The sequence below is a fragment of the Pelophylax lessonae genome (genome assembly GCF_965119305.1).
Source record: "Pelophylax lessonae genome assembly, chromosome: 8".
Lineage (NCBI taxonomy): Eukaryota > Metazoa > Chordata > Amphibia > Anura > Ranidae > Pelophylax > Pelophylax lessonae.
Window position 1 is genome coordinate 276876645 of NC_138775.1, and position 25449 is coordinate 276902093.

At 44.6% G+C, this 25449-nt stretch overlaps 1 protein-coding gene across 3 annotated transcripts in view; it reads right to left on the minus strand.

Annotated features, from left to right (window-relative positions):
• Nucleotides 1-25449, minus strand: part of DNAJC6 (DnaJ heat shock protein family (Hsp40) member C6) — a 190949-nt gene that overhangs the window by 34481 nt on the left and 131019 nt on the right. For all 3 annotated transcript variants that reach the window (XM_082264991.1, XM_082264990.1, XM_082264992.1), the window contains 5 exons: nt 24913-24992; nt 20049-20242; nt 14886-14966; nt 8192-8614; nt 4031-4192 (listed from right to left, as the gene is read on the minus strand). In XM_082264991.1, coding sequence (XP_082121117.1) covers nt 4031-4192; nt 8192-8614; nt 14886-14966; nt 20049-20242; nt 24913-24992 — 940 coding nt within the window. The remainder of the gene's footprint in view (nt 1-4030; nt 4193-8191; nt 8615-14885; nt 14967-20048; nt 20243-24912; nt 24993-25449) is intronic.

Genomic DNA, 25449 nt, shown 5'->3' on the forward strand with positions numbered 1-25449 from the left:
TCACAAAAAATCCTCATAATGGGTCTAATATGTTTATTTTTTATGACTGTGTCAGCTCCATCTAGTGGTCATAAAGCAGTATTTTCCTGAAATACAGCAATCAGGAAAATACCACATAATGGCCACTGGATGGAGAAGAGGAAGCACACCTACCGTATTAGGCACATTAAAGGATTTTTTTGCTGAGGCATTTTCACAGCAACTTTTTTTATTATAAATTGACCCATGTAAGATACATATTTAAACGCAAGTACTAAAATCTGCTGTGCTGGGATTATAATGCATGCTAGGCACTGGTCAGGTCACTATAAAGCGCTAGCAATCATTTCTTCTGATTCGCTGTCATGCATCTAAACATACTGTAGAGATCCTTGTCCTTTAACCCCTTAGAACTAAGTCCCATGTCACAAGAATAATCCAGTTGCTGAGGACAACTCACCAGTGCACCGAGCACTACAAACCGAAAACACTATTTAATTCCTTTTTAATATTCAAAGCAAACTCCCCCATCCATCCAAGTGTCCAAGCTTTATTTTGCTGAAAAATCACTTTAAACCCCCCCTACCCCCAGCATGTCTGGCCGTGCCAAGTAAGGGCAGATGATTCACGTAGCATTTACTGCCTGTAATCCATCTGTCCATCTGCCCTTAGCTCAGGCATGCAGAGAGGAGGGTTTACTTAGCTGAAAAAACTAGGGATCGACCGATTATCGGCAAAGCCGATATATCAAGGGCCGATCTGCACTTTCCCTGAGATATCGGAATCGGCCACGGAGGTTATCGATATTTTGAAAAGTGCTGTACCGGAGTGATACCTGCAGCTAGAGGCATCACCCCGGTACCGGCGTCCATAGCCGACGGTCGGCTGTCTTGTAATGGCCACTGATGCGGCTGAGAAGCCGCTCGGCTGTCATTACAAGGAGCAGGGGGGCCCCCCCGGGGCCTCCGCCGCCTTCCGCGGCTTGCCCGGGTCTCACGTCCCACCAGATGGCCCGGGCAACCAGCCTGCATGGCCGCCGAAGACACCATCAAAGCTGCAATCGGCTCTCGTCGGGTCTCCATGCAAAAAGCCGGAAGTGATGTCATGACATCACTTCTGGGTACTGTCTGGTGCCAGATTAAAAAAAACGACAGCATTCAAAACAGCCAAACTTAGCTTGTTGAATGTTTTTAAGTGCAGAGGAGGGGTTTGGGGTCTTTTAGACCCCCAGATCCCTCCACAAGAGTACCTGTCAAGTGATAAAAAAATAAAACATTTTAAATGTACGAAAATATCGGCCGCTACCGATATGCAATAGCCAAAATATCGGTATCGGCACGAAAACCTATATCGGTCGATCACTAATATATATATATATATTTTATGAACTATGCCCCTTGCTTTTTAACCCCTTTATGCCTAAGATGGCAGGGAAGGGGTTAACCTAGGGTTGATCAAAGGGTTAAGTGTGGGCCTAGGGGGTGTTTTCTAACTGTATTGGGGATGGGCTTGTGAAATGATCATAGAGACCTGTGATCCTATATAGAAGAATCACAAGCGCTCTGTGATCATTTCAGAGAGAAGAACGGCTGTGTTTACAACAGCTGACCGTCCTTCTCTCTTAGCAGGGAACGATCGTGGCCGATTGTCCCGTGGATCGGCATCCCCGCTGACTAGCGGTTGCGCGCTCGCCCCCCAGGACTACGCACGCAACCGACTTAGGGCTACGTCATTTCACAGACGAGCCAGCCTGCCGCAGTAAAACTGCAGCTGGCGATGGGCAAGTGGTAGTTTATTCATAAACAACCTTGAGGAGGGGATATCCAGCACAATCTCAGTATTTGCGGATGATACTAAACTAAGCATGTCAATATCTTCTATGCAGGATGTGGATACCTTACAAGCGGATCTGAACAAAATAATGGGGTGGGCAACTGCATGGCAGATGAGGTTTAATGTTGGAAAATGTATGATAATGCATTTGGGTGCCAGAAATACAAACGCAAGCTACTCACTGGGGGGGATCCTCTGGGTGAGTCTAGGATGGAAAAGGACCTGGGGGGCCTAGTAGATGACAAGCTCAGCAATGGCATGCAATGCTAAGCTGCTGCAAGCAAATCCAACTGAATACTGGGATGTATAAAAAAATGGGATTCACTCCAGAAATAAAGAGATTATTCTCCCTCTCTACAAGACTCTGGTCCGGCCACATCTGGAGTATGCTGTCCAGTTCTGGGCACCGGTCCTCAGGAAGGAAGTGCTGGAACTGGAGAGAGTCCAGAGAAGGGCAACAAAAATAATTAGGGGAATGGAGGACATCAGCTATGAGGAAAGACTAAAAGCACTGAACTTATTCTCTCTGGAGAAGAGACGATTGAGGGGGGATATGATATCAAAGTACAAATACTGTACTGGCGACCCTAGCATAAGGAACAAACTTTTCAGAGAAAGGGAATTCAATAAGACACGTGGCCACTCACTAAAACCGGAAGACAAGTGGCTTAACCTTCAACTGCGTAAAGGGTTCTATACCGTCAGAGCAGTAAGGATGTGGAATTCTCTTCCACAAGCCGTGGTATCAGCAGGGAGCAATGATAGTTTCAAAAAACTAGATAGTTTCAAAAATTAGATGGGCACCTTAAAGACCACAACATACAGGGGTATACAATGTAAGGTTAACAGCAAACACACACACACATCATATGTTGGACTGGTGGCTTTTTTCAACCTCACTTTAATGGCATTTTTCCACTGCAAGAACCGGCTCGGCTCCACTCGGCCCTGCTTGGCTCGGTTTGGTTTTCCACTGCATGGTACCGCATGGTACGGTGTTGGAACGGTTCGGTACGGTTTGCTTTTCCACTAAAGTAAAGTGGGTGGGATAACAATGATTCTCTGACCAATCAGTGGCTAGTAGTGACAAACAGTCAAGGCTGCATGCAAAGGATTGTGGGATATGGTACCGGTACAGCCCTCTTGGAACCACAACCGAGGTGGTACTGTTTAAGCGAGCCATACCGTTCGGTTCCATGTAGTGGAAAAAGCGCCGCAGTACCGTACCAAACTATTCCAACACCGTATCATGCGGTACCAGCAGTGGTAAAGCGCAAAAGCGAGCCGAAGCGGTCAGTTCCATGCACTCGAAAAGCGCCATTTTTGAGTATGATGCTACCAGCTTGGCACACCTATTTTTTGGGTAGTTTCTCCCATTCTTTTTTGCAGGACCTCTTAAGCACCATCAGGTTGGATGGGGAGCGTCGGTGGACAGCCATTGTCAGATCTCTCCAGGGATGTTCAATCGGGTTTAAGTCTGGGCTCTGCGATACCATGCAGTGGAAAAGCGGAAAAGGGAGCCGAACCGTTCGGTTCCATGCAGTGGAAAAGCGCTATAACTATATAACAATATGGTATGTTACTGCACACTGCCATGCTTAAAAATGGTGACAGGGGAGGGACCTGCAGCTGATTGACAGCCTCAGATCTGTTCCGGTGTGCTGTGTGAAGGGATGGTGTCCCTTCCCTCCAATCAGATCTCTCCTCACTGATGTAACTTCATCTTCCCACCCCCTGTTTTTCAAAACAAAGAGATCCTGTGTAAATTTGACACTTTAAATGGATGTAGGGGAAAAATGGCTGTAGATAAACCGATACAACGTACGTAGAAGGATTTATTTAATCTCGGTGTATCCCCTGAGGTCGGTCACTTCACTGGGTGTATGTGAGGGTTTACAACCACTTTAACTGCTCTACTCTGACTTAACAATTAAGTACAAGTCTTGTGTGCTATGTGTGCCCACTCCCATTCCATTACATGCCATTGCTGAGCGGGTCTGGACTGGGGAAGTAAATGTAGAGATATCTGACTTTATCACGTCAGTATAATGTAGCTGGGGGCAGTATAGACTCTACATGTTCTCTTAGGCCGTCAGAGCTGATTAGTCACCTTGTCTATAGTTAGTGATTTCCACAACTGTATTAAAGCAATATCCCAGTTTCCATTGGTTTAGAATCCCTCTATAAATACATCAGGACATAGGTCACAACGGTTTACCCATGTTGAATGGATCCACTTGGACGGTCGGGCTGGGAGAGGGGCTTCTCGCTCCTTGCAGAAAGGGGTCTCCTGCCGTGGCATTTGAAGCACTGAGGAAGGCGCCAAGTAGGTCCTTAGCTGGCTGCTTCGGACTCGATCCAAATGGATCAAATGTGGTCGCTGTAGAGGATACAGAAAGTTATCATGAGCAATGCTGCAAGGTGATGACATCACTAGTCATGTGACAGGAGAGCGGTGCGCAAGAGAAAGCATCTCTGTAATAAGTGTGGGGCCAGGAGGTGGAGGATCAGCACACGTCCCTGCCTATCCCTGCGCCAAAAGGGGAACAAATTATTGTTAATTAATTGCTGATCATTGAAGACCTCCAGGTTTTTCTTAGAGTTATTATACAGTCAACTTTCACTGTTTATTCTGTATATATGGACTCTGCACAGTACCACTTCTCTAGTCCAGTATGCTGGGTGTAATTCTCAGTATCTGTTCTCATAATGTATACATGGACTCTGCACAGTAGCACTTCTCTAGTCCGGTATGCTGGGGATAATTCTCAGTATCTGTTCTCATAATGTATATATGGACTCTGCACAGTACCACTTCTCTAGTCCAGTATGCTGGGGTAATTCTCAGTATCTGTTCCTATTCTGTATGTATGGACTCTGCACAGTACCACTTCTCTAGTCCTGCATGCTGGGTGTAATTCTCAGTATCGGTTCTCATAATGTATATATGGACTCTGCATAGTAGCACTTCTCTTGTCCTGTATGCCGTATCTATTCTTATTTTGTATGTATGACTCTGCACGGTACTACTTCTCTTGTCCTGTATGTTGGGTGTAATTCTCAGTATCTGTTCTTATTCTGTATGTATGGACTCTGCACATTACCACTTCTCTTGTCCTGTATGCTGGGTGTAATTCTCAGTATCTGTTACTTTGCATGTATGGACCCTGCACAGTAGCACTTTTCCTGTCCTGTATGCTGGGTGTAATTCTCAGTATCTGCTCTTATTCTATATGTATGGACCCTGCACAGTACCACTTCTCTAGTCCTGTATGCCGGGTGTAATTCTCAGTATCTGCTCTTATTCTATATGTATGGACTCTGCACAGTAGCACTTCTCTTGTCCTGTATGCCGGATGTAATTCTCAGTATCTATTCTTATTTTGTATGTATGACTCTGCACGGTACCACTTCTCTTGTCCTGTATGCTGGGTGCAATTCTCAGTATCTGTTCTTATTCTGCATATATGGACTCTGCACAGTACCACTTCTCTTGTTCTGCATGCTGGGCTTAATTCGCAGTATCTGTTCCTATTCTGTATGTATGGACTCTACACAGTACCACTTCTCTTGTCCTGTATGCTGGGTGTAATTCTCAGTATCTGTTACTTTGCATGTATGGAACCTGCACAGTAGCACTTTTCCTGTCCTGTATGCTGGGTGTAATTCTCAGTATCTGTTACTTTGCATGTATGGAACCTGCACAGTAGCACTTTTCCTGTCCTGTATGCTGGGTGTAATTCTCAGTATCTGCTCTTATTCTATATGTATGGACTCTGCACAGTAGCACTTTTCTTGTCCTGTATGCCGGATGTAATTCTCAGTATCTATTCTTATTTTGTATGTATGGACTCTGCACAGTACCACTTCTCTTGTTCTGCATGCTGGGCTTAATTCTCAGTATCTGTTCTTATTTTGTATATATGGACTCTGCACAGTAGCACTTCTCTAGTCCTGTATGCCGGGTGTAATTCTCAGTATCTGTTCCTATTCTGTATGTATGGACTCTGCACAGTAGCACTTCTCTTGTCCTGTATGCCGGATGTAATTCTCAGTATCGGTTCTCATAATGTATATATGGACTCTGCACGGTACCACTTCTCTTGTCCTGTATGCTGGGTGCAATTCTCAGTATCTGTTCTTATTCTGCATATATGGACTCTGCACAGTACCACTTCTCTTGTTCTGCATGCTGGGCTTAATTCGCAGTATCTGTTCTTATTTTGTATGTATGGACTCTGCACCATAGTACTTCTCTTGTCCTGTATGCTGGGTGCAATTCTCATTTCTTTTATTTTGTGAATATGGACTCTGCACAGCAGCACTTTGTCCTGTATGCCGGGTGTAACTCTCAGTATCTGTTCCTATTCTGTATGTATGGACTCTGCACAGTAACACTTCTTGTCCTGTATTCCGGGTGTAATTTTCAGTATATGATCTTATTCTGTGTATATGGACACTGCAGAGTACCACTTCTCTATTCCTGTATGCTAGATGTAATTCTCATTATATGTTCTTCTTCTGTATGTATGGACTCACACAGTACCACTTCTCTAGTCCTGCATGCCGGGTGTAGTTCTCGGTATCTGCTCTTATACTGTATATAAGCAGTCTGCATAGTACTACTTCTCTTGTCCTGCATGCTGGATGTAATTCTCAGTATATGATCTTATTCTGTATGTATGGACTCTGCACAGCACCACTTCTCTTGTCCTGCATGCAAAGTGTAATTCTAAGTGTTATTCTGTATCTAACCCTTCCTCACACTATTGTAAACTAATAAATACCAGAGATGGACTTCAAGGCTTCATATACGCGTGAACTGCTTTGACCGCCGGCCACGGGAAAGGGCAAAATGCAGCAAAATCTCGCCGCAATTCGGCACGTTTTGTGGCTAGCGGTCAAAACGTTTCTATCCTGAATGCGATTCTAAAAGCCTATATGTACATGGACACGTAGGGGGGAGATTTACTAAAACTGGTTCACACAGATTTTGGTGCAGTTGGGCATAGTAACCAATCAGCTTCTAGATTTTTATTGCCAAAGCTTAACCACTTTACCACCGGAGGATTTTGCTGTCTTGCGTCTGGGCCACTTTTTGCGATTTGGCACTGTGTGACTTTAACTGACAATTGCGCGGTCGTACAACGACATACCCAAACAAAATTGACGTCCTTTTTTTCCCACAAACAGAGCTTTCTTTTGGTGGTATTTGATCACCTGTGCGATTTTTACTTTTTGCGCTATAAACAAAAAAAGAGCGTAAATTTTGAAAAAATAACAATATTTTTCACATTTTTTTATATGAAATTCCCCCCCAAAAAATGTAAAACTCAAAATGTTTTAAAATTTTTGGCCAATTTGTTTTCTGCTACCTATGTTTGGTAAAAAAAATCACAATAAGCGTATTTTGATTGGTTTGCGCAAAAGTTATTGCGTTTACTAACTAAGGGAAAGATTTCTGTGATTTTTTGGTGTTTTTTTTTTTTTTTAACGAGTAATGGCGGCGATCTGCGATTTTTTTTTTTGCGGGACTGCGACATTGCGGCGGACAGATCGGACCCTTGACTGACATTTTTGACACTTTTGGGGGTACCAGTGACATTACTACAGTAATCAGTGCTATACATATGCACTGTTACTGTAAAAATGACACTGGCAGGGAAGGGGTTAATTTTATTGGAGAGGGAGGGGTTAATGTATGCCTGGTGCTTACTGACGTGTGTGGGGGGAGGTGACTGAGTGACACAGGGACAGATCGGATGTTCAGCTATGCTGAATCCTGCAATCTGTCACTGTCTGTTACTTAGTAGATCCAACCGCTTTGTTTACACAAGCGGGCGGATCTCCAAACTCGATTCCTCGATGATCGGGGAAGAGCGGCGGTGATCACCGCCGCTCCTCCCGTGGCCCGACTCCCGCTGTGACTGAATACAGCGGGAGCGAGCCTCCGGCGGCGCGCGTGCGCCGCCCACAAGGGGAGGAGTCCAGCGACGTCGCTGGACGGGAAGTAACCACTTTGCCGCAGTAGAGCTGGAGTGAGCGGTCGGCAAGTGGTTAATTGAACAAGGTGAAGTTAGAAACTGATTGGTTACTATGCTCAGCTGCGCCAGATTCTGTGTGCACCAGTTTTAGTAAATCTCCCCATAGGCTTTTATGGAGTTGAGTTTAGGAGCTTTGGCAAAAAAACACCAAAAGCTCCTAAACTCAAGTTTAGGAGCTGCTAGTAAACAAAGAGCCTGAATGTGACTACCCTGTACATTTTAGGAGGCCAAACTTAAAAAAATGGTGACCTAAGCAAAAAAAAAAAAAAAGCATCTATAGTAAATTTTATAAAGGGCATTTGTAAGAACACAAACCAGTAAATGCTCCTCTTTACCTTCCCCTATCTTTGGAGACTGGGACGGAGAAGAGGACGCTGCAGACCGTCGTGGTGTTGAGTGTGCAGAGCCCATTCCGCCGCTCTGGAAAAGAGTTTCCCCAGGAGCCTGAGAAGCTCCAAAAAGGTCACTCAGAAGGTCTGAGTTGGAAGGTGGTGCCGCGGGTTGTGACGCAGGAGCAGCAGCCGCCGAACTCCCATCGAGAAACAACAAGTCAACTTCTTCCGGAGGAACCTGCGGAGCTGTGCTGGGGGGTTCTGTGTTTTTGTGCTTTGGGGTTCCATGATGTTTTTCTCCACTAGTGTTGCTGTGTTGGCTTGAAAGAGATAGGAGTTCATCGTCTGATGGCTCGCTTTCATCATGTACTAGCACAGCTCGGTCTTCTGATACCGGATGAGAACCGGACTTGTCTGCCTTCTGGTCTGTGGGATCAAAGCAAATGTCAATGTAAATATGTACAATGAAATAATGGAAACTTGTTGTTTTGCCATTAATTGAGAAAGCCTAGGTTTGCTTTAAACCAGGCATGTCCAACCTGCGGCCCGAGGGCCGCATGCGGCCCAGAGCCGCAGGCAATGCGGCCCACTGCCCCCTGACAATTTTTTTTTTGCTGGGGAGGAAGGAAGTTGGGTCGGGGGCATGGCCACAGCAGCTTCCAACTAATGGTAGGCAGAGGCTGCCTCGAAGGGCGGGGGAGGGGGGCGGGCATGTGCAGTGTTTCTGACTCCTACCACCATGACCACTTCAAATCACTGAAGTGGTCATGGTGGTTAGAGTGTTCCTTTATTATCTCTCAGAAGAAGTAAACCTCTGTATACTGATTCCATTTAATTTGATCATCCTCTAGTTGTGTTAAATTAGTGCGGGGGCGCGGCGGCGCGGGAAGGGCGCAGCGGCATTTTATTACATATCTTAAATATAGTATATATTTTATATGCGGCCCGAGAAAATTTCTCTACACTCAATGTGACCCAGAGAAGCCAAAAGATTGGATACCCATGCTTTAAACAATAGAAGGAAGATGGAATATGCATAGCTTCATAGTCCTACCATTGGCTTGGCATAGTGAAAACACCAGAGATTAAGCAAGGGTTTCTCATTTGTTCCCTGTGAAGTCATTCAGGGGCTGCCTCATAGACATTAGATTGGGGGTTCTCAACCAGGGTTCCTCCATAGGTTGGTAGCCAGTGTTTCTCAACCTTTTTATAGTTAAGGCACCCTTTAAAAATGATGGACAGTCTCGAGGCACCCCATTCTAAAACGTAAAAACTATTCTAATAGTTTTACATCATGCAGCAACATCCACACGTCTAAGTGGGGCACCCAACCTTACAGGTGATTTATTTTTCCAAAGCAAATGCCCTTTTGCAAACTGGTAGTGACTAGTATTCCAAAGTTTCTCCATCGCTCAGCTAATGTGACCCCACCGCTGATGGAGAGGGGCAGGGGGGGGGGGGGGGTCAAACAAGGATGCTATGCAGGCAACTGACATCCTCCTCATCAATGAAAACCTGTGACTTATTGTAACTAAAAGGCAGCATTCATCCATACGATGGCTTGTATACAATTTTTGGACAATTTTTAGGCATTCTGCCAAGGTCCCCCTGAAGAAACCTCAAGGCACCCTGGTTGAAAAAGGCTGCCTTAACCACTTAAGCCCCAGAAGATTTTACCCCCTTCCTGACCAGGGCCTATTTTGCGATTCGGCACTGCGTGACTTAACCGGACAATTGCGCGGTCGTGCGACGCTGTACCGAAACAAATTTGACGTCCTTTTTTTCCCACGAACAGAGCTTTCTTTTGGCGGTATTTGATCACCTGTGCGATTTTTTGATCATGTGCTATAAACAAAAAAACGTATTTTTCACATTTTTTTTATATGAAATTCCCCCCCAAAAAAATGTAAAAATTAACATTTTCGGCCAATTTGTTTTATGCTACATACGTTTGGTAAAAAAAAAAAAAAATCGCAATAAGCGTATTTTGATTGGTTTGCGCAAAAGTTATTGCGTTTACTAACTAAGGGAAAGATTTTTGTCATTTTTGTTGTTTTTTTTTTTTTTTTAACGAGTAATGGCGGCGTTCTGCGATTTTTTTTGCGGGACTGCGACATTGCGGCGGACAGATCGGACCCTTGACTGACATTTTTGACACTTTTGGGGGTACCAGTGACATTACTGCAGTAATCAGTGCTATACATATGCACTGTTACTGTAAAAAAGACACTGGCAGTGAAGGGGTTAACTTTTTTGAGAGGGAGGGGTTAAGTGTGTCCCTAGGGGCGTGTTTCTAACTGTGATTGGCTGTGGCTACTGGTGTAAGAACAGAGATCAACGGTCCTACATAGCAGAACCGTATGATCTCCATTCTTACACAGGGGAGAATGACAGGCGGCTTTGTTTAGCCGCCCGCCTTTCTCCCGGTGTAACGGACGATCGCGAGTGCCCGGCGGATATCGGGTTCGCTGGGCACACGCAAGGGGGGTCCGTGACCGAGCGGGAGCGCACCTCCGGCGGCGCGCACTAGCTCCCTAGAGCCTCACAGGCTAGCGACGTAGACCTACGTCGCTTTGCCTGTGAGGGGCTGACCGCCGCAGTAAATAGTCGTGCGGCGGTCAGCAAGCGGTTAAGCTATGAGCAAATTCTACCTTTGAGATAAGTTCCCACTGACACTATTGATCTTTTTAGCTAACTGTATGGTGGTAATTCTTCTCAATGACCACAAGTGTAAAGAGAATTCCTCCCACTGACCATCACACTAATGCAGTGATGGCGAACATTGGCACCCCAGATGTTTTGGAACTACATTTCCCATGATGCTCATGCACTCTGCAGTGTAGTTGAGCATCATGGGAAATATAGTTCCAAAACATCTGGGGTGCCAAGGTTCGCCATCACTGCACTAATGTATCATGAGTTGAAAATGTAGTCATTTTTACCAGGGCTTCCCTAAATCCAGAAAGTTATTTAAAGATTTCCTCTGTGTTGGAAAAGTTAAGAAAGGCTGCATTAGATCATAGCCTGTCCATCATGTAGTAAGTATGGGTTTCCATACACATGAAATGACCATTACACTGAACTGATCATTTTGGCCAACCAGCCTCAAGAGCAGCTGGTGACCACTTTTGTATCCTTGCTATTGGGCGAATTATTTTTATGCTTTTTATCAGCATAACTCTCCTTCTACTGGCATAAAACACTTCTATAATTGAAAGTTCAGATTGGGTCCAAACATACAAATAAAAGGCTCAGTTCACACATGTCTGGTGGTAATTTCCCCTCTGTTTTCACTGCGAGTTTCCAAAGCAGTTGTTCAGCTGCAAATTCAGATACGGATCAGATGGGAATTTTCTTAACCTCCCACTTCCGCTCGGAGCGCCGCGGCGCCCTGAGCGGAAGTTCTCCTCTCCCCCTCCCTCCCTGCAATCTTCTGGGACATGTCAGAGGTCCCAGAAGATTGCTGGCCAATCACGACGCATAGTGCAACTCGCGCATGCGCAGTGCGTACCCGGCTGTGAAGCCGCAAACTGTCACAGCCGGGTGCCCACATCAGTGATGCCGGCGCCGCGGAGCAGAGAGGGAGAAGACGGCGCATCGCTGGACCGTGGGACAGGTGAGTGTGTGCGGTTAGGCTGGAACTCCGCTTTAAGGAGCGAGCTGGAAAGCCAGCGTCGCGTCCTTAACAACGGATGACTCATCAGCTGTCAGCTGAATAAAAAAAAAGAAATATTGATGGCAAAACAAAAATTGTAACATCATGGGGTCCCCCCCAATCCATAACCGGCCCTATCAGGTCTAGTATGGGTGTAAAGGGAAACTCCATGCCAAAAAAAAAACACCGTGGGGTCCCCCCCAAATCCATACCAGACCCTTAGGTCCAAGGGTCTAAATTAAATAGACCCTAATTAAAAAAAAAAAACAAAGAACATAGTGGGGTCCCCCACAAATCCATTCCAGACCCATAAGATCTGGTATGGATATTTAGGGGAACCCCCATGCCAATTTTTTTTTTTTTTAAATACCATGGGTCCCCCTCAAAGTCCATACCAGACCCTTATCTGAACATGCAGCCTGGCAGGCCAGGAAAGAGGGAGGACATGTAAAGGCGCCCCCCCCCCAAACCATACCAGACCACATGCTCTCAACATAAAGGGAAGGGGGTGCTTTGTGGCAGGGCTAGGGTTGTGGGGGTCTGTGGGCATGGGCCTTATCAGAATTTGTAAGCCCCTTTAACAAGGGGGCCTCCAGATCCACCCCCCCCCCTCTTATGTGAATGAGTAGGGGTACATGCAAAGAGGTCCTGCAAAGAAGAATGGGAGAAACTGCCTAAAAATAGGTGTGTCAAGCTTGTAGCATCATACTCAAAAAGACTTGAGGCTGTAATTGGTGCCAAAGGTGCTTCACCAAAGTATTGAGCAAAGGCTGTAAATACTTACTGTACATGGGATTTTTTTTTATTTTTAATAAAATTACAAAATATCAAACAAACTTCTTTCACATTGTCATTATGGGGTATTGTTTGTAGAATTTTGAGGAAATTAATGAATTTAACCACTTACTACCTGCCCACCGTCAAATGACGGCGGAGCGGTGTAGCTATTTCCTGGGACGCCGTCATATGACGGCGCACCAGAACAGCCTCTCTCGTGCGCCCCCGGGGGCGCGTGGAGCGGCGATCGTGACCGCGCCATGTGTCCTAGCATCTCGGTAAAGGGTCAATGACATGACTCTTTACCCATGTGATCGGCTAAGTCCAATCACAGCCGGTCCCATGTAAATGAGGAAGTGCCGTTATTCGGCTCTCCTCGCCTCACACTGTCAGAGTGTGAGGCGAGGAGAGCCAATCAGCGGCTCATCCTCATAGGGGAGACAAATACAAGTAATCAGGGCACTGATCATCAGTGCCTTGATTACCGTGCCAGTTACTGCCCAGCATCAGTGCCCACAGTGCCCGCTATCAGTGCCCAAAAGCAGTGCACGCGCAATCTTCATTCAAAGTGTGAGAGTGCTGAAAGCTGAAAATTGGCCTGGGCAGGAAGGGGGTGAAAGTGCCCGGTAGGCAAGTGGTTAATCGATTTTGGAATAAGGCTGTCACATAACAAAATGTGGAAAAAGTGAAGCGCACAATATAAACAAAAAATAAAACAATACACGACCATTGAAATGCTTCGATTTTCAGTGCATATCTGTTTTGCTATTAACCACTTTACCGCTGAGTACCGTAGTACTACTGCGGCAAAGTGGCTCTTGTAGGTCTGACGACGTAGACCTACGTCGCCAGACTCCTCCCCCTGTAGGCGGCGCTCGCGCGCCGCCGGAGGCGCGCTCCCGCTGTTTTCATTCACAGCGGGAGTCGGGCCAGGGGAGGAGCAGCGGCGATCGCCGCTGCTCTGCCCCGATCGTCGGGGAATCCAGTTTGGAGATCCGCCCGCCTGTGTAAACAGAGCGGGCGGATCTCCTAAGTGACAGGGAGTGACAGATCGGACTGTTCAGCATAGCTGAACATCCGATCTGTCCCTGGGCTCACTCAGCCACACACGTCAGTAAGCACCAGGCATACATTAACCCCTCCCTCTCCAATAAAATTAACCCCTTCCCTGCCAGTGTCATTTTTACAGTAACAGTGCATATTTATAGCACTGATTACTGTAGTAATGTCACTGGTACCCCCAAAAGTGTCAAAAATGTCAGTCAAGGGTCCGATCTGTCCGCCGCAATGTCGCAGTCCCGCAAATAAAATCGCAGATCGCCGCCATTACTCGTTAAAAAAAAAAAACACCAAAAATGCGCAAACCAATCAAAATACGCTTATTGCGATTTTTTTTTACCAAACATGGGTAGCAGAAAACAAATTGGCCAAAAATTTAAAAAAAAAATGGTTTTTACATCTTTTTTGGGGGGAATTTCATATAAAAAAATGTTAAAAATATTGTTATTTTTTCAAAATAAACGCTCTTTTTTTGTTTATAGCGCAAAAAGTTAAAATCGCACAGGTGATCAAATACCACCAAAAGAAAGCTCTGTTTGTGGGAAAAAAAGGACGTAAATTTCGTTTGGGTATGGCGTCGCACGACCGCGCAATTGTCAGTTAAAGTCGCACAGCGCCGAATCGCAAAAAGTGGCCCAGACGTAAGACAGCAAAATGCTCTAGTGGTAAAGTGGTTAAGGTACTTACATGACTTATTCCAGTGTAGATGTCATCAAGCTGAAAAGGCCACTTTATGGGCTCAACGAATGTCATGATATCTCTCTAGGTCAGCCTTTCTAAACCTTTTCAACACAGAGGAACTCTTGAAATAATTTTCTGGTCTCAGGGAACCCTCTGCTAGAAATGAAAAATCTACAACTCATGACACATTAGTGTGACAGTCAGTGGGAAGAATGTTCCTTACTATTCTCATCATTGGGAAGAATTACCCCCTTACAGATAGCTAAAAGGAACAATGGTGTCATTGGGAACTTATCTGAGAGGCAGAAATTGCTCATTTCTCAAGGAACCCCTGGCAACCCCAGGAGGAACCCTGGTTGAGAAACCTTGCTCTAGAGAGTAATAACATCAGGTAGACACAAGACCTATAGTATTGTCATAAGTGTCTGCTAAATAAATAGGCTGTGTTCTATAAGCAACAGACTAGTCCATACATTGCCTACTGTTAATAAACAGGTACTCTTCAGACATTTCTAAAAAGCATACCTTGCCAGCTCAAGGAAGAGAAAAATGCCCCCTGCCCGGCGTTCTTAAAGTTGTCTTGAGGTTGTTCCACTGGAGCTCTGCCTATTGAGCACAAACACGGGTATGTAAAGACAAATATAACAATGAACTGGAGATCGGACAATGCTTATATCATCAGAGCTCCATTATCTTCTTATCAGAAGAAAATCTTCTATATCCAAGTCCCATCACAATATCACATTATCAATAGAAGCTTTGCGTTGACATCATCTACAGATTACAATGGGCACCATATTTGGCTGCGGGCTGGAAGGCCCCTGGATTACAGATGGGGCCACAAGGAACCTCCACAAGGAAAGCAAAATGGTATAGACCACGATTCTATAGCAAACTCAGTCAAAGCCTTGTGGGGGCTACCAGGAAACCCTATTGTGCTCACTGGTCCTCTACGGACACGTCATAAAATTATAATATCATCAAAAAGTAAATTTATTTCAGTAATTCAATTCAAAAAGTGAAACTCATATATTTTATATGGATTCATTACACACAGAGTGAGATATTTCAAGCATTTTTTTCTTTTAATTTTGATGATTATGGCTTACAGCTAGTGAAAACCCAAAATTCTGTATCTCAGAAAGTTGGAATATTACATAAGACCAATAAAAAAAAAAAGTATTTTTAATACAGAAATGTTGGCTTACTGAAAAGTATGTCCATGTACAGTATAGTATGCACTCAATACTTGGCCGGGGCTCCTTTTGCATGAATTACTGCATCATTGCGGCGTGGCATGGAGGCGATCAGCCTGTGGCACTGCTGAGGTGTTATGGAAGCCCAGGTTGCTTTGATAGCGGCCTTTAGCTCGTCTGCATTGTTGGGTCTGGTGTCTCTCATCTTCCTCTTGACAATACCCCACAGATTCTCTGTGGGGTTTAGGTCAGGCGAATTTGCTGGCCAATCAAGCACAGTGATACCATGATCATGTGACCAGAAGCAAAAGAGGATGTGTTGGGCGCTTGTGCCGACTGGATGGGGCCCGCACTGGGATGAGAGTGAAAGGGAGGAGACTTCCAGATGGTGCAAGATTCTAGTGTTGTTACGGAAGGCAGCGCTGTAGGCAGGCAGAAGCCAAAAAATCCCGCTGGCACATACAAACACACACTTTCCCTATCTGCCCCTTTTTTTTTTTTTTTTTATTTCATTTATTTATTATTTACTTATTTTATATTTTACTTTTTATTTTTTTATTTAATGTTATCTTTATTTTCATTTATTTTTATTTTTATGTTTATTTTTTCCCAAATCCTTTGGGGGTTGTGTGTTTTTTTATTTATATATACATATATATATATACATCTTTTCATTTCACCCCTCACTCTCTATTATTATTACTCTTTTTCTTTCTGATTGGTTATTTATTCTTATTTGTGTGCTTTTTATATGTGCGATTTTATCATAAACACACATTATACTTGTGTGATTCTAATAATGAAATTATTTCCCGTTCTCCATCTTCCATGTATCCTTGTGCCATGGAATGAGTCCATCTTTCATAATTATTGTTTTAATTCTTAATGTTTACTATGAACTATGAATAGTTTTTAATGTTTAGCATTGGTAACTATGGCATCCGAACTCTTAGTGAGTGTAGAATGCTCCGCCCCTCCATTGTGGCTAGCACAGCTAGCCTATATATGACCGCATCCTGCGGGTGTTCCGCATCGTCTGAAGAAGGAGCGTAGTGCGTGTGCTCCGAAACGCGTTACGTCATTGATAGTGGACAAGTGGCTTACTGCCGCCCTTGGCTCGATCCGGCTCCCCCATTGGACTTCCCTGAAGTTACATCATCTCCTGGCTGCTGGCTCGGCCGGATGCGGAAGTACCACGTTATAGAAAGGATCTATGAGCCTTAAGGAGAAGCCTGTGCCCTTGCTTAATGTAAGTGCGACATGTATGCTGTGCAATAAACCGTGATTGTTTTACTGATTGGCGCCTGTCTTCCATTTTTGTATGATCATGTGACCAGGTATTGGTAGTTTTTGCAGTGTGGGCGGTGCCAAGTCCTGCTGGAAAATTAAATTAGCATCTCCATAAAGCTGGTCAGCAGAGGGAAGCATGAAGTGCTCTAGAATTTCCTGGTAGAGCTGCACTGACTTTGGACTTGATAAAATACAGCGGACCAACACCAGCAGATGACATGGCTCCCCAAATCATCACTGACTTTGGACTTGATAAAATACAGTGGACCAACAGGACAGATAACATGACTTCCCAAATCATCACTGACTGCAGAAACTTCACACTGGACCTCATGCAACTTGGTTTCTGTGCCTCTCCACTCCTCCTCCAGACTCTGGGACCTTGAATAGAGTTTGTGATGATTTCACTAGCTGTAAGCCATAATCATCAAAATTAAAAGAAATAAATGCTTGAAATATATCACTCTTTGTGTAAGGCATCTATATAAAATATATGAGTTTCACTTTTTGAATTAAAATAATAATTAAAAAAAAGGGTGGTATTCTTATTTTAGGAGATGCACTTGTATTTCTTTGTGCCTGCTAGTCAAGAAGAGAAATGATGGAAAAGTAGGGCACTTTGATTAGGGCTCCATTCACACTTGTACGGCTCCAAAGTTGTGCCGACTTTGGAGTGCAGCTTTGGTGCAACTTTGACACAACTTTGGATGGGTGCGACTTGGATACAACTTTGGCTTTGACCAATGATAATGGACAACTGCTGAATTGTATAACATTGAGGTATGACTTTCATGCAACTTTTGAGGGTTAACATTGAAGTCTATGGCCCTCAAGCTGCATGAAAGTCTGACCAAAGTAATGCATGAACTACTTTGAAGTTGCTGTGACTTATTATTGGAAAACATGAGGGACAAAATATCATGCAACTCTGATGTCCAAAATGGCATGACAAGTCGCAAAAATGTGAATGGATGCAGCATTGGTCCAAATCTGCATCTGTCCCCTGCCGGCTCTAAGGCGGGGAACCAAGCAATCAAACACTACCGATTGCACGGTTCTCAGAGCTCACTGGAGCTCTGGGCTGTGGAGGGGGCGAGAGTAGCTGGCTCAGGCTCTCAGCAGCTTGCTCAGAGGCTGAGACAGGTGCCGAACCAGGGTTGTGGGTGGATCCCAACTTTATTGTCACGATCTTGCCCCAGCCTGAACCGGCTCGGACGTCAGCCAACATCGGGCTTCAGCCCACCGTCAGCTGAAAATGTGTCACAGAAGTGCAGAACGAACTGCATCGCTGTGCTCCACAGGAGATGTACAGCCAAATGAGCTTTGGCTGTACTTCTCTTTTAAGGTTTCTGCACTTTTGCCTTTGTTAAAACAGAAATTACACTGGGAGCATGAGTGATGAAAATTAATTTGGAGGTCCTAGAAGACAGCAGACTTAGCAGTAGCATGCAATGCCAGGCCGTCGTTAACTAAAGCCCCGTACACACGATCAGATTATCGAACGATCTGTCATCCGTTTTTTGTGGTATGCTAGTTTGTTAGTATGGTGCTTTCGACAGCCGACTCCGACTTTCCGGCTGACAAAATCCTGATGTGCAGGCTATAAAATTTTTGTCCTCCGTCAACACAACGTCCGATTTTCGTCTCATTAGTACAGATTTCGACGGAAAAAAAATCTTAAGAGCAAGACTAGGCATGCTCAGAGAGACGAAAGAACACCTACAAAGCAATCCAACACATGACATCACTTCTGAAGTAGAATTCTGTCGTACGGGAAAATTTGTATGAAAATAACCTCTTCACTTTCCACATCAGACTAGCATGCCACAAAAAACGGATGACAGATCGTTCGATAATCGTGTGTACGGGGCTTAACTCTATGCAAAATGAAAAAAAAAAAGTTTTGCCTATAGTTTTACATTAAAAGAAGGCATGATCACGATCTAGAAATGAATCAATGGTTACTGTAAAGCTGCATTTTTTCAAACCAGTTTAGGTTCAATTATCAACATTTATGTTGGTTTGGGAGCTTTTATATTTATTATAATTAGCAAGAATTTTTATTTATTCTGGCCATTGAAATGAATTAATGCTGAAGAGCTAAACTCGCCTAGCGTTTAGGTGCATTTGGCGTTTTTTGCCCAAAAGCTCCTCTCCTGGATGCGATTCTTCTACGTTCAGGAGATGGGCTTTGACTGCCTCTAAACTCTGCAGCTCCTAAAACTCTGGTAAAGCCTATGGCCCCTTTCACACGGGCTTTCTGATCCGGTCCGCCTGTCAGTTTTTCAGGCGAACGTGATTGGATGCTCCATGCAGCTCTATGGAGCAGCGGATGTCAGCGGAGACATCTCCGCATGCACAGTAGGAAACCGGCTGTGAAGCCTGAAGGCTTCACAGCTGGTTTCCCTTACTTTTAATGCCTGGCGCCTGCACCCAAAGCCGATGGCTGAATCGGCTTGGGGTGCCGACATCACGGGATCCCTGGACAGGTAAGTGTCCTTATATTAAAAGTCCGCAGCTACAGTAATTTTTTTTTCAGACGGAGCGCTGCTTTAAAGATGCAGCTCCTGGGACTAAAACATGGCTACAGCAGTAATGGGCATAAAGAGTTTTCTAAATGTGTTTGCATTTCCTGGACATGGATCAGAGCTCCCCCATTATTTGCTCCTCAGGGTTGTATGCAGGACCACATTTTAGTCTCAGAAACCCAAAAGAGACCCATGGCGCTTTTCCACTGCATGGAACCGTACCGGGTCGGCACGCTTTTGTGCTTTTCCACTGCGGTACCGCATGGTATAGGGTCGGAACGGTTCGGTACGGTACGGTATAGGTTTGCTTTTCCACTGCATGGAACCGAACGGTACGGTACGGTACGGCTCTGAAAAAACAGTACCTACTCGATTGTGGTTCCAACAGGTACCAAACTGGTACCATATCCCACAATCCTTTGCATGCAGTCACTACTAGCCACTGATTGGTCAGAGAATCACACCCACCCCGTTGTTATCCCACCCACTTAACTTTAGTACTACTTTAATGGAAAAGCAAACCTATACCGTACCGTACCGAACCGTTCCGACACTATACCATGCGGTACCGCAGTGGAAAAGCAAACCGGGCCAAGCAGGGCAGAGTAGAGCCGAGCCGGTACTTGCAGTGGAAAAGTGCCATTAGTGACTGGCACCCCATCGCAGTCTCTTACCCCCTACAGTCTGAGCGTCCTGCTGTTCCTGTTGTGAAGAGAAGAGGATGCTGGGGTTAATGTCCTTCGCTACAAAATTTTCCCAGGGAGGGGTGAGGTCCGTCTGTCTGTCCGTGGACTCGATCTCAATGTCAAGCGTTATGTGAAACAGCTGAGGATACTTGTCTGGAGAATCACACGCGTCAAGCTCAGGCCTGAGGATTTAAATAAAAAAAAAATCTTGAGTCATGCAAGGTTTACTGCATATAAAAGCATTTGTCAATGCACATATTAGGGAGTCTGTAAATAAAGGTCATTAGAAGGCAAGCCCCCACATCTCCTCACTTAGAGGAGATGATGGGAGAAAGGGGATTTTTAAGTGCCAAAAAGGAAAACCACAAGTTTTATTTATACAAAAACCATTAAAACATATTAAATAGTACAATCAACATGTATTATGACCATTCCATGTGGTCAATTCGTGGTCTGATGTATATGGATCTGATATGTATGGATCAACGTGTTTTGCCCAAATGAGGGGCTTTCTTTAGGATCCACGTTTCAATATTGATAATTCGAAACATTTAGATGTAGATCACCAAATGTGACCAATTCATTCACCATTTAGAGCCCATTCAGACTAGCGCGACACGACTTTGGGGGGCAACCTGTGAAGTCGCATGCACCGCGACTTCGGCGCGACTTGGAGACTTCACATAATGGAAGTCTATGCAAGTCGCCTCCAGGTCGCCCCAAAGTAGTACAGGACCCTTTTTCTAAGTCGGAGCGACTAGTGTCGCTCCTATTAGAACGGGTCCTGTGCTAATCAATGGACCGCGGCCGAGCGCGACTTGTCAGGCTGACAAGTCACGCTAATGTGAATGGGCTCTTATATGTCCACAGTTACACAGGAAAGTATATGTTTACAAACATGTCCATGCACATTGAAATAAAAAGAGGAGTCGCCAATAGATGACCATCATCCGGTCTGATTATAGGGGAGATTGAACAACAACAGTTAAGACAGACAAAGGTGAGGGTTATCATCCAAGAAAAAGCCAAAGTGTATGCTTCAAACACCAAGGATCTTGCCATTTTGACACAGATCGGTCTGACTATCACGTCGGTGGACGATCTCCTTCCCAGCTTTACTGGAATCTGGAATGCCTCTCCCTTCATGGCTACTTCATGGTTCCTGTTTGGTCCAACTGTTTGGATCCTTGTTGTTTAGACCAATGTGTGCAAAAAAGATCACTTGAGAGGCAAAATAATAGGAACGTAAATCCGGTAGAGCCAGACCCCCCAAATTAACAGGCAACTTCAGTACTGCTATAGACAACCTAGGAGGACGTGAACCCCATAGAAACCCAACCATAATAGAATCTAAGCTTTACCCCCCCCCCCCCCATTTCCAACCCAAACGAGATGAAAAGCTTGCGTGCATTTTATCTTGACATATTCCTCCTGTAACCAATTAGCTTCCATACGCCAGTGACGGATCCCGGGCTTAACCCCCATATTAAGATCAAGCAGGATAGAGGAGTGATCGGGGTAAGTTTTTAACGTCCTGCACCAAACCCAGTCCTTCATCTTCCGCAAGGACAGAGTCTATTCTAGATAGTGACTTATGGGTCTCAGAGTAACATGAATATTCCTTAAGGTCTAGATGTTTGAAATGCCAAACATCCCGGAATCCATAAGTAGACAACCATCCCGCTAGGGGGAACTGAGCTTTTGGAGGTGCCCCCAACCTATCCATACCTGTATCCGTCACTGCGTTTAAGTCCCCTATAATAAAAATCTTCCCTTCTGCTATCTCATAAGCTGCCTGAAGCATATCATCTAAATAAGAGCAAGAGGGGAGGAGGTACATATACATTAACCAATGTCAGAAATGTATTAAACATTCTAATGACCAGAACTACATATCATGCCTTCAAGTCAGTTTTATGTGTGGATATGGGTAGTGTTTTTGTAACCAATGTGGACACCCTCCTAGCATATGAGGAAAAAGTGGCATGATAGGCCCCAGCAACATGGGCTCTTTTTAAAGGAGAGAATCCTGGAGCCCTGCAAATGAGTCTCCTGCAGAAGAATTAAATGTGGTTTATATTTCTTTAGATAATCAAAGATCAGGGATCTTTTAAATTTGGAATTAAGTCCTCGGGCATTCCAGGACACCACTCTAGGGGTTACCTCCATTTCCAAGGACCAGGACATAGACAGTAGAGACCCTGCACTTCATCACTACCAGTGAGAGAAGACAGACAGAGCCCCAGGATTGTCCACCAGACATAGGCTAGCACAAAACAGGTGAGAAACACAACACTGGATCTCCAGAGTTTTAGATGTAATATACACACTGCCCAAAAAAGAAACCAGTCAAGATACAAAAAATGTGCCTCCTCTACGAGGAGGTGAGCTGTGAGCTAGATAGGGGCAGACCAGTGGATGTGGTGTACTTGGATTTCACTGAGGCGTTTGATACATAGGTTTGCTCTTGGATACGGAACTGGCTAAAAGGCCGTGTCCAAAGGGTGGTAATAAACAGGGCATACTCAGACTGGTCTGAGGTAGTAAGCGGGGTCCCCCAGGGCTCAGTCTTGGGACCAACCTTGTTCAATTTATTCATAAACAGCATTGAGGTCGGGATCAGTAGTTCGATATCAGTTTTTGCAGATGACACACAATTGGGCAATCAATAACTGCACAGCATGAAGCAGATATCCTACAGGATGACCTGGACAAAATAACAGAGTGGGCAACGACATGGCAAATGAGGTTTAATGTGGAGAAGTGTAAGGTTTTGCACTTGGGGACTAAAAACATAAAAGCACAATACACATTAGGAGGGGAACCCTTGGGGGAATCAAAAATGGAGAAAGATCTGGGAGTCTTGGTTGATGATAGACTAGGCAATAGCATGCAATGTCAAGCGGCAGCTGCCAAAGCCAGCAGAATATTAGCATGCATAAAGAAAGGGATTTATTCCAGAGTTAAGACTATAATCCTTCCACTTTATAAAACTCTGGTCCGACCGCATCTGGAGTATTCTGTCCAGTTCTGGTCGCCAGTCCTCAGAAGGGATGTGTTGGAGCCGGAGAGAGTCCAGAGAAGGGCAACTAAACGAATTAGGGGATTGGAGGACCTTAATTATGAAGAGCGTCTGCAATCGCTCGATTTATTCTCCCTGGAGAAGAGACGCCTGAGGGGGGACATGATAGCAATTTATAAATATCTCAATGGTGACCTCGGCATAGAAAAAAAGCTGTTCAGTCGAAGGGATTGCATGAGGACTCGAGGGCATACAATGCGATTAGAGGAGAAGCGTTTTAACCTCAGGCAATGTGGGGGGTTCTTTACTGTTAGGGCTACAAAATTGTGGAATTCTCTACCACAAGAGGTGGTTTCTGCGGGAAGTATGGCGGCTTTCAAAAGACTCTTAGACGTACATCTCAAGGATCAGAACATTCAGGGGTATGCGAGATGATTACGGCCACACACACCTATACAGGTTGAACTGGATGGACTATTGTCTTTATTCAACCTCACCTACTATGTAACTATGTAAAAAACAATATCCCAACAAACCCCCTCCCTGCACCCAGCCCCAACCTGCCAAGTTCTTCGATCCTATAACCAAAAACAAAAAATGAGGAACAGAGGTGAGACTCAATCAAAGCCTCACAGGCCCCAGTGTCCGAAAAAACAAAAAAAGATTAAAAAAAACAACCAAAAAAGGAAGGAGATATTAGGGCTCTCCACTGAACAACAAGTTCAGAGGAGAAAAAAAAAACCAGTATGTAGAACGTAGGTCGGCAAGTCTCCATCTTTGACAAAAAATTAGGAGCAGAAAATAAGCAAAATAGGTCCTCTGAACAATTGAAAAAGCATTCCAGGAGGAGCCCCTCCACTTCCTCCACCAGGACAGAACTACAGGATCTTCAGGGAGGGCGCGGGGAGCCCCCACTTCTCGGGCTTCTCCGGGCATCCAGCCATCTGGATACATCAGTAGGAGTTGTGAAGAAGTGCACTTTCCCTTGATCCACGTTTGGCAGCTTAGCCGGATAAAGCATACTATAGGCCTGTGATGGCGAACCCTGGCACCCCAGATGTTTTGGAACTACATTTCCCATGATGCTCACCTACACTGCATAAGTTCTGAGGAAGAGGCTGAGCCTCGAAACGCGTCAGCCATCATTTCATCGGATATGGACTAATTTATGGACTACTCCTGACATTGGAGCAACTGAGCTTGATATGATCTTTTTTCGCCTATGTTTGTGAGTAGCCATTTTATATGTTGCATGAATAAAGCCTATTAATGAGGATAATGCGCTAGATTGGTGCGCCCTTTCTTTGTTTCTCTTTGACTCCAGTATCGTTGGACTACCCCAGTCCGTTTTGGGCAGCAAGACCTTAGCCATCTGAGACGCCAGTTGTGAGTCCCGTGGGGAGTGTGGTCGGGGAGCTTGGATTCTAAGCGCAGGAGAAGGGTGGTATCACCTTATTGTTTCGGAGCAGTAGAGTTCTGACAGCTGATTGGAGGGAAGAGACACACCCCCCTTCACACAGCTCACAGAAACAGAGCTGAGGCTGTCAATCAGCTGGAGGTCCCTCCCCTGTCACTATTTTTTCTCTTAGTGTCAGGAAAACTTGTCAGAAATGATTCACGCTGATAGCAGAGGAAGGAAGCAGCAGAGAAATCTGACACTTAGTGCTCCTAATTGAAACAAGTACACACTATAGAAGGATATGCTTTGTTTATATTTCATGTCTGAGGTTTACAACTAATTTAATTTCTCCGTAATCAGCTCAACTAGAAAACAGAGTAATCTAAACATATACATTCAAATGCAAAACCTAAAAGTACATTTATACTTACTTTGTAAATTTTAACACTGTTGTTCCGAGTGCTATGAAACCTGTGTGAAACTGTAGCTGTAGTATCTGAGTATTTGTCATCTAAAAATGGAAAAGAGACAATAAAAGATGCTGTAAAAAAAATTGGGCAACAGATAAATAACAACAAACAAGAAAGAGAGCAATGGAAAGGGTGGGGCAGCAGGATTTTATTGCTACCTTCATCGGACATTACAACGTTTTTTTTAAAAAGCAATCAATTTTATTTGTATACATTTAGTCAACACCACAATATAAAAGTCATAGACATACAGTGCCTTGAAAAAATATTCATTCCCCTTGAAATTTTCCATATTTTGTCATGTTACAACCAAAAAAACAGAAAATGTCATACTTACCTGGCGATAATTTTCCTTTCCTGATGCATAAGCATGACAGCATACACGTATGGGTATAGGCTCCGCCCCTCACCCAATCAGGACTGATTATACCAGTGTTTCTCAACCTTTTTCCAGTTGGGGCACCCTTGAAAAAGTATTTTCAGTCTTGAGGCACCCCT